General features: G+C 36.6%; 1 protein-coding gene across 3 annotated transcripts in view; it reads right to left on the bottom strand.

Annotated features, from left to right (window-relative positions):
• Nucleotides 1-1097: 1097 nt before the first annotated feature.
• The window catches only part of LOC144440189 (transcription cofactor vestigial-like protein 4), a 73674-nt gene continuing 56679 nt past the window's right edge, over nucleotides 1098-18092 (bottom strand). For 2 of the 3 annotated variants that reach the window (XM_078129496.1, XM_078129487.1), the window contains 3 exons: nucleotides 16322-16523; nucleotides 2361-2665; nucleotides 1098-1782 (listed from right to left, as the gene is read on the bottom strand). In XM_078129496.1, coding sequence (XP_077985622.1) covers nucleotides 1532-1782; nucleotides 2361-2665; nucleotides 16322-16523 — 758 coding nt within the window. In that variant the 3' untranslated portion in view covers nucleotides 1098-1531. The remainder of the gene's footprint in view (nucleotides 1783-2360; nucleotides 2666-16321; nucleotides 16524-18092) is intronic. The other variant, XM_078129504.1, reaches the window with a different exon arrangement.

Raw genomic sequence — 18092 nt, forward strand, 5'->3', positions numbered from 1 at the left:
CTATTTCATGATGACAACTTTCCATAGCAGTGTCAGTCAATCACAGGCTTGTCAACTGTTACCTAGGTTACAGGACTTTTGGCCTAACCAATCTCTCTCATTTATGACCCCTGCTAATGTAACTCATGGTTCATCATTTGTTCCAGCAACCAACAATTTGACAGTAACAATGTCTACACTGTAAGCTAGACAATGTCATCTCTATCAGATGACTGCATTTTCATCCAATCAGATATTGATGCTTTTATCCAATCAGGTTTCTGCATTTCTATTCAATCAGCTTTTTGTCTTACTATCCAATCAGATTTCTTTATTTCTATCCAATCAGATTTCTGTACTTTTATCCAGTCAGATCTAACCAATCAGCATTGGTGTATCTAACACTGAGGACAGTGTACTTGTGTACTGCCATACCATACTCCTTTATTTGGTACAAACTGTGGTTCCTTCATGATAGCTGTTTGATTCCACCACTTAGCCAGAGTTCACCGGATAGTCTAGCTAGTGTATTTTATATTGTGATCTATGCCATCGAAAGTCACCCTGATATTGTATCATCACCTCTACGTAATCAAACTTAAACATTTTATTTTCTTCTCAAAATATATACCATCAGAGAAATGAATACAACACAATATTGGCAAAGTTTTTTTGTTTTTTTTAAGTATCATACAATTGCTGTTTCTAACACACTCAAGCGTTTGATAATAAAATTGTGTGATTACTTTAAACATAGGAAACCTTATGCTTGTATAAGTCTTATTTTGCATACCACAAACCGTGGCCATCTTTCACTCTGTCTTCATCAAATAAAATATACTGTATAAAATGAACAAAAACATCAGTTACTTTGAGAGAACAACATTCAATGTTGCCTACTCTTTTTCTTATCCTGAAAAATCTGAAGAAGAAAAAAAACAAGTATAAGAACTCTTGAGACTCTGATAAAACATTCATTCTATATTCTTGAAACTTTGTATGTAAACTTTTAAATATTCAACTTGGTCCACTAAGAAAACCATTGTCCCCCACCCACTACCCCTACCATTGTCCCCCACCCACTACCCCTCCCCTCCCAAGACAAATCAAATTCCTGACTTTAAAACAACTCTGTTTGATTGTCCATTACACCTGCCTATTTTCTAAGTTTTTGATATTTTTTTTTCCTGAAAAGTGAAAAAGAAATGTACTTTTTTGTTCAATCTGTGCAAAGTGTGAAGATAGAAGGTGATGATAGAAAACAATGGGTACAAGTTATTGCCACTAACTACAATTCTCCAACCTCAGATATATTTCACCAGCCCTGGACCATACTCTATTTTGAGATACTTGGGTCGTTGTATCTAATTCACAGGGGAGTCTGGCCACTAAGCTGATATTTCACAACTACAAATGGAGAACTCTATGACTACTACAGAACCAAGGACCTGTTTTAAGAATTGTTTTGTGGGACAATGGTCTTCGTTAGTGGTCCATGTTTTAGATACAGTCTCTTATAAATGATAAGTTTATATGTGGTAACTATATATATTTATATTGAAACCATGGATCTCTGAATGTTCACATGATTAGTGGGTTTGGATGCTGTTGACTGCGGCTCATGATTTTGGTTGTTATCATCTTGAAGTTTGAGCCATTTTTCTCCGAGTGCCTGTGCAAAGTGATCGTCAACTGTGCCTGTGATACTGATTGCATTGGATGGTTTAGAGGACCAGTATTCCTCTTTGTAATCTTCACCAAGACTTCTCCTGAAATGTTCATCAATAGCTGGATCACACATACCTATAACAAATCAATACCAGAAAAAATTAGAACAAAAACTCAAAGGAGTACCAATACTACCATATATACATATAAGTTATGCTTGATGTAACTCATACAATGTCCATCAAAACCTAAACTTTACTGTTATTTGGAGGAAATACTAAGAAAGTTTCCAAGCACACGTTTTTGTAGACTTCATGCTAGTGACAGATTGACAACAGAATTTGGAGGAATTACTATGAAAGTTTCCAAGCACACGTTTTTGTAGACTTCATGCTAGTGACAGATTGACAACAGAATTTGGAGGAATTACTATGAAAGTTTCCAAGCACACGTTTTTGTAGACTTCATGCTAGTGACAGATTGACAACAGAATTTGGAGGAATTACTATGAAAGTTTCCAAGCACACGTTTTTGTAGACTTCATGCTAGTGACAGATTGACAACAGAATTTGGAGGAATTACTATGAAAGTTTCCAAGCACACGTTTTTGTAGACTTCATGCTAGTGACAGATTGACAACAGAATTTGGAGGAATTACTATGCAAATTTTATAAGCCAGTATTTTCGTTGTAGAATTGCATGCTACTGCATACCTGTCGGACAGGTAACTTCTCTCCTACAGTTGCCATTTTTATTGACAATTAACTCACTTCCATCTCTTCCTGCTGTAAGATTTGCAATGTTTTCACGTGTCTGTGGTGGTGGTGCACACGCAATCACTGACGGCCTCATCATTTGTTGTGAATTGGTTGTCATGGTAAATCCTGTGTGGTTGTTGTTTGTGGTGACTGTGTTTACTGCTCTTTCTGTTGTGGGTTCAACAATAGCTGCTTCTGGTAATGTCGTCATGTTTGGTAGACAGTTAGCATTTGGGTATTCTTTCACTGTTGTCAAAACTCTGCAAAAACATACATAAAAAGAAATAATTCACATTTGACACTTTATAATATTACACCGTCATAAATATCCACCTAAAATGGACAGTTAAAAATAGACATACTACTGCTTTCAATACTTTTTGTGAACTCAATAACTATTGAGTGTCTTATAATTAAAGTATGTGATAACTGTAGAGTGTCTTACATGTAAGCCTCTCCTCTCTCTCTGAAAGTAGAGAAAGTGGAATACAATCATTAGAAATTATGATGACAGGGTATACATGTACATGGAGTCTTGTTTATCATTACCATGACAACAGTCACGGAATTTAGAAATGTACCTCAATAATAGAAATTCCCATCATGAAGAAACACTTTCCTTACACTTGAATAAAGTAAGGTTAAAATGTTTTGTAGTATCTATTACATTATACATCTGACACACCATATTTTACCTCTTCTTACTGTCAGACACAAAATGTTGCGGTAATCCTACTTATCAAGATGACCAATTCTGAAGAAAGTAAACCTGGTAGAAGACAATAGCTGTGACAGATAAAACAGATTACAAGACATCGATCATGAAAGTGAAGTACATCAAGTATGCAATCGTCAGTCTGCCAACGACTCCTTCAAACCTACATCAAACAGCTCCACTGCTCTCTCTATACAATACCGATCTCTTTCAAAACATACATTTCATGTCCTCCAAAAATACCAGCACACCCGAGCCAATTGGTAAGAACATTGTAGACATTCTATTCCCACAGACTGATAGCAGGCCGGCTAGAACCTGAGCTACAAACATTTGGATACTTGGCTTCACATTACAGGCGTCCCAGCTTTGTGTCTACACCCCCAGTGAAAACCATCACTATTTGCACTCATTGTGAAAATAAATGAAGGGATAATTTTACAAAGGGAAACAGGCTAGAACTAACAAAGTTTATTTCCAAATATTTCATAACACCATTACCACAGTTTCTTTTGCAGGTCCCCGGAGTGTATCTTCATCCCACATATAATAGCATAATTTGAAGTTATCTTTCAGCTTTATCTATATAGGAACATATCCCCTAAGCAGATAATTGATAGATAAATACCATATGTCTTATTGGTATTCACTGCATGCATACAACTGTAACATGACCAACTTCAGTGCTACATATTATGCTTTCATTATCAATATTTTGTAGTCAAACAGCCATACCTATCAAATCACAAAGAAAATGTCCAATTTAATATTTCCTTTCATCATCACCAGGGTTTCAATCCCTGGTTCATTTGTATTCAATGCGTATTTTCAGCCATTTTCTATACCTAATCTACAATCCTTATCCAAACTGGACATTTCATGTTTGGAATTTTTATTAAGGTTATGATAAAAGTAAGTAAAAATGTACCAACTTCTCTGAGCTTTTTACAACGTTTCCATCCCAAAGTTATGGTTACATGTATAGAAAATGTTAACTGTTATCAAGTTTTACCATGTCCTTGCACAATTGCAAAGCAAAATCCCTATCTAGGATTTCACAAGTGATTAGTCTCACCTAGGTTTTATCATCTCTATTTCAAGACTCAGATTGAAGCCTTGGTTCCAGGTTACAAGTACTTTTTCTTGCAATTTCTTTATGGGAACAAGTATATGAGATATATTGTTTATGATGTGATGTATGTAACTGTAGATGAAATTAATGATTTGTGCCGCTTCAGACTGTCACATTCAGACAGACACATACACAAACATACATACACATACACACAGACACACATGCACAGACAGACAGACAGACAGACACACACACACACACACACACACACATACATATATACATACATGTACTTACATACATACATATGACTGGTAATGCATAGATTATATTGATCAATAAATTAACAATAAAGTTGCCAGCAATATCCACACCGCTGCTTACGATGTCAGCAGTCAATGCCTTGGCAATAATTCTTGTCTTTGAGTCACATACTTCTACAGTCTGTAAACTATTAGTGTAAATAAACAATGACAACTCAATGCCATACATACATTGGCATACACGAAAAAGAACACTGGAGATGTCTATCCAAACCCAAAGCAGTGTAGTACACACATGTGCATCACAAGGTCTATGGACTTCAACAGATTTTAAGACCACCCTCACTCTCTCATGTACAGTTGCAAGCAACTAAAACGTAAAGTTAAACGTAACCATTCTTTTAATACATGTATAGGAAATTCTACTAATAGTACTATTTCATTATTTTTAAAACCCTTATTAAACAATTCTAATTTTTTGTGAAAAAATCCAAATAAAAGACACATGGGGGTAGGGAAGATGTACAATAAATGTACTGACCAATGGACAGCAGATACCAAAGCACACTTCATCAGACAGTGAGTGTGTCTTATTTTCACACTTCTGACAGCTACTGGTGATATCAGGTTAAATAAATCGACTGGATTCAACCATACACAATAATCTTTCCATTTGTATCAACCAAATCTTGATTGCTGAGTCACCATACATATATGCTAAGAGTTCTGACCAACAATCTTGTGCAACTCCAAACATTTCAACCACTGTCTATTGACCTAAAGGGCCTCAGAACTTAAGAGAAGTTAAGCCTGAGAAACTTAAGTCACGTCAGGAATGAGAAGCTGCTAATACAGTACATAGAATCACAAATAGTTGACATAGTGAGCTGTGCTCTCTAATGATCCTTAACACAACTAAGTCACACCCTGCTGAAATACTGTCTTGAACTGTGTACTTTCATGGAGTCATGTTATACATACAGACAATACCGTACCTGTGAAGGCCAGGCCACGAAGTCTGGAGATACTCAGGTTATCAAGAAGATGTGGTGTTGATAATGACACAGGACAGACAACAGACAGACAGGCAGATAAGAAACTCTTGAAGATTGACAACAGATAGAGGAACTTAGGGCTGGTTCAAGATGATTGGGAGAATGTCATGAGATTGGAAAGCTGAGGGTGTGCCAAAATAAATAGATTGAGGTCAAGGAGATGGGCCAGAGTGCATAGATACATGGAGAAGTTCTAGAGCAGTCATGGGGTGGGGGTGGGGGTCAAAGTAAGGGAAGGGAGTTATTGTTACAGTAGGATATACAGTAAAAGGATACATCATGTGAGAAGGGCTAGAGCAGTCATCCGGGTCCAGAGTAGGGGAAGGGAGTTATTCAACTTATTGTACCACTATTAAACAGTAGGATAGGATACAATAAATACTCTGATCAAAGTTTTTGTATGATTTAACAATTATGAGGTTTACTTCTTGTGTTAAAAGATACCACATACACTAATATCATCCGTGAGTATACTTATTTTGTTTTGAGGTGTAATAACACCAAATAACCTCCCAGAAAGAATCTGATAGAAATTACCACTGCATATTATACCACACATATTATGCATGTATATAAGAGAATAGCTAAGACATAGCTTGGTTAGTATATTGTAGATAAAGGCATTCCTAGCATTGCCCTGGCAAAAATAGTTCAATCAGTGTTAAGAGTTGACCTTGGTTAGTCTCATCACACAGAACTAATATATTGACAACAGTCATCTACTAACTATGTATCAAGTATATGTCACATCTACATTATTAATCTATTGCCATTCTGAAATGAGTTGAAAATGGTAGATTCCAATGTACACGCTACTGGTGCCTTTAATTTGAAAAAAAAAACCACTATGGTGATCAATATTGCTCTAAAAATTGAACCAAAGATTATATATTTATAAGTTTGGACATGTTTAAATTAGGATCTTGTGTTTATTCACTGTTGTTGCCTTATTCATCAATATGGCATTATAGTTTGCCATTATATAGAAAATATTGGAACTGCAAGAATGATAGATTTCACACCCTCCATATATGAGCTTGAATAAATTTTAAACTTAGAAAACCTTTGATCATTATCCAGCATATCCATCACCTTGACAAAAATTTTCCTTTCAAAACTTCTCTATTTTTTTTAAATGCAGAATTCAATAATTTTGACATTCATGTCTCTTCATGATTGTTCTAGCATGCTCAAGGTGGTCTATATACTGTGTGTGTGTCCAGACAAGAATAATGTGAACAATGTTAAAGTCTCAAATTGAGGATGATGTAAAACCCAAACTCTAGCAGCATGCAGTACGATTGCCACATTCTCAGCATGTTTTGGTGTCAACACACTTTTAAACAAGACTCTCCACTCTCCTATTAAGTTAAACAGTGCTTTGTTAACATATGCTTTAATTTCTTTCGGTGTGGCATTGCACCAGTTTACTTAATGGCCTAATATGACAACATTGCAGCCATATAGTCTTGGTGATAATCATATCTCAGTGTATCATCGCTCTGCCCAGGTTAAAGTTTATGTGTCTGTTTGTGTATATGTACAGCTGCACCATGTAGTAGACTAGGGGAATTCTACAGCTGCTTGAGTCGCTTTCCTTCCATCCATTTCTACATGTATAGCCAGGGTAGTCATTTCTATGCTTGATATCCTATGTTTACATTACAGACAGATAGAATGCAAGGGCGACTGTCAACTATTTGTCATTGCTAGGAGGCAAATTGTCTCATTATACTGTGCACAGAGAAAAATGTACTTCATCTTGACAATGTTACTAGCATCCTTGTAATGTGGTAACTCTGCTAAATCTCAGCTCAGTTTGCACAGTGCAGTCGCATAGCTTTAACAGATACTGGAATACTCAATGTCCATGGTCATCAACTTCAACTTTCACCAGGACCAACATACATAGACATTCCACAATCATCAGTTTCACTTGTAGTACATAGTATGACTTCTACACGGGTACAATCACTCCAAGCAAAATCAACTTTCAAAGTCAATGTGACTATAAAACCTCTCACTACAATACATATCTGCTATTCAGCTTTTCAACTTTGATAATTTCTTCTGCATAACTTCGGTACATTCATTCCCTGGGGCAGAAAAATTCATTCCCTGGGGCAGAAAAATTATCTGTTTGAATACAGCTTTAAAGAAAACATCCATCTTTTCTAAAATATTTTGTGCAGAGGCAAGTTAAACTTGCAGGAATAGCAAATTATTACATAAGAATCTGTCATTACTTATTCTTTTGGTTACAAAAGTTTCCTTTTTTTGAAACAAATAGGACACATTCTCAGCAAAGTAAGACAAGATAAGATAAGATAAGATGTAACTTTATTACAACCGAATAGTAAATTGAGGGTATATAAGTGTAATAAAGACATTAGAGAACATTACAATGAAATAGGCTAATGTTATAAGTATATAATTAAGTTAAACAATTTTCATGATAAATATTTTCATGAATTTAGAGACACACAGAGAGCAATTATAATCTTTTTGTTTTGATTACATTATAAATTTAAATTACTTTCTTTTCTATTCTATTGAATTCTGAATTGATATTATAACTGACACTAAATAATTTATCTCTTTGCTTTGTATATAGTTTGCAATGTATCAAATGATGTTCTTCGTCTTGTATTGTATTACAATTTTTATGTAGTCTATTTTCAGTTGGAGTTTTGGGTAGTGTGTGGCTTGAATCCCTTCTCAATTGCAAGACTATTGCAGCTTATCCTGAATTGTGCTAATGTTTTGATGTGTTGTCTATCATTGATAACTGTTATGTGTTTTCTGGTGCCAGTGAATGTTTGTAGGTATTGTATGAACACAACTTTTCATTTTCACGTCTATTATCTATATTCCCTCTGTTACAGTAGTATTCTTTTACTGAAGTGTAGCATTCTTGTTTTGTTATATTAGTGATAATGTTATGATTGCATACTTTTATATTGCATTCTAGAGATGGAAGCCACTTTCCTGTGTATGTGTATGTGTATGTGTTAGGAATGCACATACAATACATGTACCAGTCACCTCAGAGAGATATTACAATACAATGTGTATGTGTTAGGAATGCACATACATGTACCAGTCACCTCAGAGAAAGATATTACAATACAATGTGTATGTGTTAGGAATGCACATACATGTACCAGTCACCTCAGAGAGAGGTATTACAATACAATGTGTATGTGTTAGGAATGCACATATGTGTACCTGTCACCTGAGAGAGATATTACAATACAATGTGTATGTGTTAGGAATGCACATACATGTACCAGTCACCTCAGAGAAAGATATTACAATACAATGTGTATGTGTTAGGAATGCACATATGTGTACCTGTCACCTCAGAGAGATATTACAATACAATGTGTATGTGTTAGGAATGCACATACATGTACCAGTCACCTCAGAGAGAGATATTACAATACAATGTGTATGTGTTAGGAATGCACATACATGTACCAGTCACCTCAGAGAGAGATATTACAATACAATGTGTATGTGTTAGGAATGCACATATGTGTACCAGTCACCTCAGAGAGAGATATTACAATACAATGTGTATGTGTTAGGAAAGCACATACATGTACCAGTCACCTCAGAGAGAGATATTACAATACAATGTGTATGTGTTAGGAATGCACATACGTGTACCAGTCACCTCAGAGAGAGATATTACAATACAATGTGTATGTGTTAGGAAAGCACATACATGTACCAGTCACCTCAGAGAGAGATATTACAATACAACATGTAATAACTGAAATGCATCATAAACAGACTCCGTTATATCTTTCATTCATTCCCAATAAAAAATATTGAAAATATACATGTACGTGATACTTTCTAATCTAAGAGTGACATGAAATAGCAGAATGTACTAACGTTTTGATAAATTCTAAACCTAAGTCACCTTCACCATAGCACCAGACATGTTAATAAACAAGAAGTCAACAGTCTCCCAAATTAAAACCTGACAGGAGTCAATACTTGGAATTTGCTTTTAATCTCATGCTATGGATATAGGTATCCTCAAGGTCATTAGATGAGCTCATGGTCATGGTATCCATGACCTTGGCTGTTGGAATCCAGTTCACATGAATACTGTTGATGATGAAACCTTAGAATGTTTGTGAAATGACTCCAGAGGTTTTAAACACTAATATGTTCTCAGCTTTCAAATTAATCTCTATTTATTTTTCTGTCTGACACAGTCACACATGAACTCTGCAGGCCTATGAATACCTGACATTACCATATTCCCAGTTTATAACATTTAGTTACCCATGATTCTGTCTGACACAGTCACACATGAACTCTGCAGGCCTATGAATACCTGACATTACCATATTCCCAGTTTATAACATTCAGTTACCCATGATTCTGTCTGACACAGTCACACATGAACTCTGCAGGCCTATGAATACCTGACATTACCATATTCCCAGTTTATGACATTCAATTACCCATAATTCTGTCTGACACAGTCACACATGAACTCTGCAGGCCTATGAATACCTGACATTACCATATTCCCAGTTTATGACATTCACTTACCCATGATTCTGTCTGACACAGTCACACATGAACTCTGCAGGACTATGAATACCTGACATTACCATATTCCCAGTTTATGACATTCAGTTACCCATAATTCTGTCTGACACAGTCACACATGAACTCTGCAGGCCTATGAATACCTGACATTACCATATTCCTAGTTTATGACATTCAGTTACCCATAATTCTGTCTGACACAGTCACACATGAACTCTGCAGGCCTATGAATACCTGACATTACCATATTCCCAGTTTATGACATTCAGTTACCCGTGATTTTGTCTGACAGTCACACATTAACTCTGCAGACCTATGAATAGCTGGCATTACCTTCTTCCCAGTTATAGTATCCCACAGTTACCCATAATTCTGTCTGACACTGTGTGCTACCCCATCTCTAGATTATAACATTCATATCACATATCCAAAATTCTGTGTAAAATAATCATATATAAACACTGCCCATCTATAAGTGCCAAACTACCCTATCCCCACCTGACATAGTCCAGCACATTACCCACGATTCCATATGTTCCTGTATCCCTGTAATTGCTACTCCATGCTTTAATTTTCCAAATTTTCTTCCTATATCAAAATTTACATTTATCTTTGTACAGTATACTATAGTATATATTGTCTTTCAAATGAACATGGGATTTCTGAGTTTGCAACATTCATTGACTAAAATAGACACGGGCAACATCATAGGATATGTCAATCAGTAAGTCTCTGCATGCTGTGGACACTGAGTGATACATCCTTTAATGTGGTTTGCCATAGAATGCTGTCTAACTCTATGTTAGGTCTGTCTGTGTGTAACTCTATGTTAGGCCTGTCTCTGTGTAACTCAATGTTAGGCCTGTCTGTGTGTAACACTATGTTAGGTCTGTCTGTATCTGACTCTATATCAGACCTGTCTGTGTGTATACTCTATGTTAGACCTGTCTGTGTGTAACTCTATGTTAGGCCTGCAGTCTATGGCTAACTATTTGCATGTACTTTAGGCCTGTCTGTGTCTAACCAATCTAACTGAAACTCCATTTTCGTTTGATAGAAAATGTTTCATCCAGAACCAATATTGAACCAGTCCTTACAACAAACTTGTACCTTGCACAAATTACCTACATGTACTTTCCAGTAGTAAATTAGTTGCAATCCACAGTCATGGTCATTCACTATTACCTTATGCATTAAAGTGCCACACAATCTGTGCATGAAAATATATTGTCCATATATGTTGCCCACTCAAAAGACACAAGTCACAAACTTGCACATCAATGCTGCAAAAAACTTATACCGGAATCTGTACTCCGAATACTAGCATTATTACCTGACCTCTATGAGATCTAACTTTGATGTTTGAATACAATTGTCCATGACCCTAACTTTAATCATCTGAAACCCACTCATTTCATTTTATGGAATTAGACAATGAGAGGACACTGACGATCACATTAAAACACAACTATGACAAACATAAAAACATTGGTTGATAAGCATATATCATTTTTCAGAGCCATTACTCACACTGGACAGCTGCTGAAGTCACTTAGAAATGACACAAAAATGTTTTTGGAATTGTACGTTTACTGTGTTCCAGGATTTGTAATTTAGGGTTTTTGTGATTAGCGTTTGTACTAATTGTCACTTGTAAACAACTGTTTTAAACCAAGTCACATGTCCAACATTTTTATAGGACAAATAAAGATTGTTATTATTATTATTATTATTATTATTATTATTATTATTATTATTATAAATGTCTTGGTCAATCACCTCTAGGCACACTGGTCTACAAATGGTTTGATTAACTAAATACCCCATGTTATCCATCCATACACACCCTGTTGGTTTGATTAACTAAATACCCCATGTTATACATCCATATACACCCTATTGGCTTGCTTCAAGCTGACTTTCAAACAGGTCTTGGCTAGTAACACAGAGTTTAATATAAGTACACTGGCCTTCCGGTTCTATAGTCTCCAGCCATCGATCACCTCACCATGCATTCTCACTCTTTGCAAGTAAAGCCTATCATATCATGGGTATGGTTTAGAGTATCATAGCCAGTCACCAAATATAAATGGCCTTCCAAGTACCAGTTAATACCTGCCGCCACCATCCTACAACCTTTGACCTGCTTGTTACAACCTTTGACCTGCTTCCCGCCAATTTGTCTTCTGGCAGATAAGATGTAAAAGTGAAGATTATCCACATCATCTCTGCATACAAACTGACAACCACAAGAACGTGACAACTATATCTGTTGAGGTATTCAAGTTATTTGTCAAGTGTCCTTGTCACCACAAAACAATATAATCATAAACGGTTGTCATAAATGTCACATGACAGCAAGATGACACGATGACATAGCGGGGAGACCAACAAGCACAAGCACAGCAATGACTACAACTTTTGATTACCAACAAGTGTTAACAGACTGAAGTAGAGACATTAATGGCAAGTGATGTGAACTACATGAACACAGTAACAGGTGACAAGTATCACTATACCACTCCTCTTGGTTTGATCATTGAATTTATTGTGGGAACACTACCTTCAGAGAGTCACACATTTATGGCATGCTAATCACGTCATATAATATGCTAGGATTTCTTCTCAAGTCTTTGTGATTGTAATTTCCTGAACACTTGCTAGCTGACTGACAGATTGCCACAAATCTCATCTAACCTTCACTTTCACACAAATGACAACAATCCAAATTGTCCATGCACTGGTAGAAAGTGTCCATAGATGATGAGAAAAAACTATGGGTTGTCGTCATCTTCTCTCAATCAACCTCACATTGATAACATTTTTATTTACCAAAAAGTTACAGAAAAAACAAAAAATGCTGTTCCTATAATTTTGGCGGGAAAGTAACACAATTTCAGCATCAATTCATGCTATGATATAAGTCTAAAATAAAAGTTAATACTAATAGATTTACTAAATAGTTAGCAAAATAGAAGATTACACTTTCGGCGGGAAAGTGCGTACTACTACTATACTAAGACATTGCAATGTCGGGAATCTGAACACATGACTATTATCAGACAATATGAGCCATTTATTGTCAATACTCTTTATATGTAGTCTACATGTATCTGGTGAGCTATACTAACACAAGCAGACATCATTCCAGTGGAGCATTCCTTGAACAGATGGCTTCCATACCAAACAATCTTTCCCACCAAAAGGTACAGATAGTTGCCCTAGCTGATTTTTTACAGCCATGAGAAAGGTTCTGCCTCTGCAAACTTTATTTCAAATTTTCACCTCATAGAATGCCATAAATTTCAAACGACCACAAAATCCTATTCCACATGTTGTATTTTGGTGGGAACAGTGAAAAATGTTCATAGTTTATTGCAGTTCAATGTTATCAGTTTATACATGAGATTTAGAAAGAGATGAAATAATCATTTCTCAGAATTAAAATGGCTTAAATTTTAACATTCTCCTGTACTTAAAAGTTGATTACACAAAAACTTTCAAACAATTTGAATTTTCAAAGTGTAATAAAACTACTTAATATACATTTTTATGACTTGACTGATCAACTGAACTATTTGACCAAAACTGAATGTTTTTCGGATGATAAACTTTTCTTCATACTCCTGAAAGTAAGCCGCTGTAACACAGACTATAAAGTTGATAAACTCAATAGCCAGACCTTCCTCCTCTTATCTTAAACACTAACCAGATGGGCAAAATGGGTCCCACTAGATCTCAAATAGCATGTCTGCAAAGGAAAGACACACAGCAAGATCTGTGCTACTTCATCTAACACCAAAACAAACTCTAACATGCTGTCACACAACTTTAGACTGAGTATCAAAACAAAACTGTTCTGTACAAAGAGCACTGAAATACGAACTACAACTATTTCTGTGCAGTATCAACATGGATTAAACAAAGTAAGTTACATTTGTGGTACATTTTAATATCATTGCAGCATTACACCCCTTCTCCTTGTTCAAGGTTCAACACTACTAACAAACTACATGACTACCCGATACTGGTTAAGATTGACAGGCAAAAGCAAGATATACATTTTTTTCAAAGATACAAATTGTGATACATTTTTTCTATCTTTTTTGCATCATGTTATATCTTGCCAAGAACCAATTGTCATTGGTGGACAGATTCTAACACACTCCACATATATTCACAAATTTAACCAGCTAGGTATCATTGGTAGAAACATCTGTTAATAAAACCCAGTGACCACTCCAATCTTCACAATTCTGCAAATTATCCCTATATTTACCATGATTAACCAAACAGCTTCCTGGCAACAAACTTTGTTAACCAAAACCTTTCATCTCTCTAGCTATTGCCATTGGTGTTTTAAATATGCTGCTTTCTATCAGACCAGGGTATCAGACCGACAACATTTTAGGGGTGAGAAGTGCAGGGTATGACTCATCAGAAACTAGACACTTTGGAACACAGCCTATCACCAAATAAATGGCTGAGGGTGAACAAATCTTACTCCTTCAGACTGACAGTTACTGTCTTTACTCACTCTGTCTTGTGTCTACAGTGTAAGTATACTGTGATGTAAACATTTGGACATAAACAAGCTTACTTTACTATAAGTTCAATTTTACACAGCAGAACTAGTCAACATATGACCAAAAGGTTATCATTTGAGCTAGCTCTGATAATGTGCAATGTGTCTGTAAAACACTCCTAATATTCCACTAGGTACATGTAGCTGTCCTAGTCAAACATTTGGCAGTAAGTTTATATTCCACTAGGTAGCTGTCCTAGTCAAACATTTGGCAGTAAGTTTATATTCCACTAGGTACATGTAGCTGTCCTAGTCAAACATTTGGCAGTAAGTTTATATTCCACTAGGTAGCTGTCCTAGTCAAACATTTGGCAGTAAGTTTATATTCCACTAGGTAGCTGTCCTAGTCAAACATTTGGCACTGAGTCTACGTACTGTAACCCTGTAATGTGAATGGACTGACTTTAAAGTTGTTAACAGTTTGCATCAAACTACTAGACCAGAAACTTCCTAGTTTACTTAAATTGTTTGTCATATCTTGGTTGAGGCACTGTGGTATCAAAATTTACTCTGAATATACCAACTTTGGGAATCACCTTATAGTGGGTAGGGTAGTCTAATTCCTGATGGACTGCATTCCGTATCTTCATATTGTTCCTCATACTATTCCGTCTAGTTAATCCTGTTACTCAAGGCTGTTAATTGTGGTTCAACCCCATGGTGGGCAAAGTGCAAACGGCGCATGTCAAATTGACAGGCTGTCATCATCGTTCATTAATATTCATTTGGTAGAGCTGTTTCAGTTTTGACTAGATATGCAAATGTCCAACCAGGACTCCACCTCCAGTCTCCACTAAAATCACATGGGGACTCAACAACGTCATCATGTTTATATGAACGCTATAGGGAGGAGCACAGAATTCTGTACGAGAGTAACAGGATAGACTAAATGATATAATAGTATGAAGATAATGGTAGGGTAGGATGGGGTTGTCGGATCATCTCATAGTGGGTAGGGTGGGATGGGGTTGTTGGATCATCTCATAGTGGGTAGGGTAGGATGGGGTTGTTGGATCATCTCATAGTGGGTAGGGTAGGGTAGGATGGGGTTGTCGGATCATCTCATAGTGGGTAGGGTAGGATGGGGAGGTTGGATCATCTCATAGTGGGTAGGATAGGGTTGTCGGATCATCTCATAGTGGGTAGGGTGGGATGGGGTTGTTGGATCATCTCATAGTGGGTAGGGTAGGATGGGGTTGTCGGATCAATTTTTAGACAGTGGTGTGCCATCCAAACATCTACCTACCTCTAAGGATATGAACATTCTGGCTATTGGGGTGCTACACTTAGGTCAGTACCTGGGAACATGACCATCTACATGTACCTTACAAGATGCTTGGTGATGCAGATGCTGCAGGACACTCAGTGGACTCAGTTTCTTTCAGTTTTTGAAGGCAATTTCACCTTTTACTCAAGAATTGGAGAATAGGTACATGTATTTATCAACCCTATGTTTAGAGATATTTTAGACAGGAAATTGGAAAAATAACAGGGATTTGTCATTGAGATGTGATCCATTTGGGTGGCATATCCCCATTCACCTTCCAATAGAAGTTCTGTACCCCATTCTGTAAAAGCAGTTAGTTAGCTCCTTTAAATGAGGTTTTAGATTTAGACTTGGACTTGGAAGAACATACAAAATACTTACGTTTGTGTTCCAGCACATTTAGTAGTTGTAGTTGCTGTCTTGTTCAGTTGTGATGGACACGAAGAATGATTTTCATCAAACTTCAAAGCCTGTGATAGTTCCCTTCGTTCTGTACTTCGTCTTTGTCGGTTGATTTTAGATGGCAGTTCTTTGGGCGAATCTGATCGGTTTTCACTGTTGCCACTGCGTAATGCTGCCTCCCCTGTAAAAGATCCAAAGAGAGTGCCATGAAGTCAATAGATCAACTACTAAACGGCTCCACAAGAACTACACAGAAGTGATATCACAAGACATGCAACAGGAAAAGATACAGACAGTCAAGTATCTGATATAGAGACACAACGATGGCTTGTAATACGCCGTATTCCGGTTATCGAAAAAGCCCCGAAAAGATAAAAGATATGATTGTTTGGCCACTAGGGGCGCTGTTTTAGAACCGGAAGTGAGGGCCAGAATTGTAGAGCATTGTTGCAAAGCCATCGTAACCACTGACTAAAGATTGTCTGTCATTCCCCGTAACTTTACGCTATAATATTGCATTATCGCCCATCAAATAACGAAATAGCAAATTAACCTCTCGTTCTCCTAATATTTCGCGTAAGTTTGGCTCTGCAATTCGAACGTGAGAAAAACCCAAAAGTAGCAACATTTTGAAACGGGTAGTACACTGACATCTCACTCACGTTTTCAGTGTGACCTCGTCCATTTGCGTTACCGTTGGAGAAATTGTAGTGATTGCTTCCAGTCAAACATCGGAACGGAAAAAGGTACAAAAACAGAGGAAAGAACCTTCAAAATCACAATATACGCTACAGTTATTGCAGCTTGTATAAAACCAATCTGATTAAAATCCGATGTAGATGTCGGCTAATCGTTCATTGCTATTTTACTTTCGTTATTGTGCCTGAATTGACCTGCATGGTACATGTTTGGTCGCCTCCTCTACCGATCAGGATAAAAACGTAAACATGTACCACGAAGGTCAATTCAGGCAAAATAACGAAGGTAAAATAGCAATGAACGATTAGCCGACATCTACATCGGATTTTAATCAGATCGGTATAAGACATGGTATGATGAGTGAACCACGTAAACGTTACATGGAAGGCCGATTCATTGAAGGGGTGGGTGGTGTGGTACATCAATCACAATAACAATATTTATGATTCGTTGCCGACTTCAATGGGGTTTTTTATACACTGATGGTCCTGAATGAAGAATAGCAAGCTAACCAAAGTGTGATAGTAAAGTTGAGTATATCAATACACATATGTTTATGCCAACTTATAACCAGTACATGAAATGGTTTTTTCCGGACAAAGTTTTATGATTTCACCCGTGGTGCTACACCACTGTTCTAATAAACAAGAAAGGCCTAAGTATGCGGCGACATCAGTTACAATATAAACATGCGGCTTGGTAATTGTCGACCGAACTCTCAATATTGCAATGACTGTAGCTGGAAGCTGTTCAATCTGATTAAAATCCGATGTAGATGTCGGCTAATCGTTCATTGCTATTTTACCTTCCTTATTTTGCCTGATATTATTTTTCTTGGTACATGTTTACATTTTATAGCCTGATCGTAGAGGAGGCGAACAGGCAGGCTAAAAAATGTTAACATGTACCAAGAAGGTCAATTCAGGCAAAATAACGAAGGTAAAATAGCAATGAACGATCAGCCAACATCTACATCGGATTTTAATCAGATTGGAAGCTGTTGTCAGATTTGTAATTTTCTAATCGTTCTTTTGTCCAGCAACAGACACCA

The sequence above is a fragment of the Glandiceps talaboti genome, chromosome 1 (assembly GCF_964340395.1).
Source record: "Glandiceps talaboti chromosome 1, keGlaTala1.1, whole genome shotgun sequence".
NCBI classification, from domain to species: Eukaryota; Metazoa; Hemichordata; class Enteropneusta; family Spengelidae; genus Glandiceps; species Glandiceps talaboti.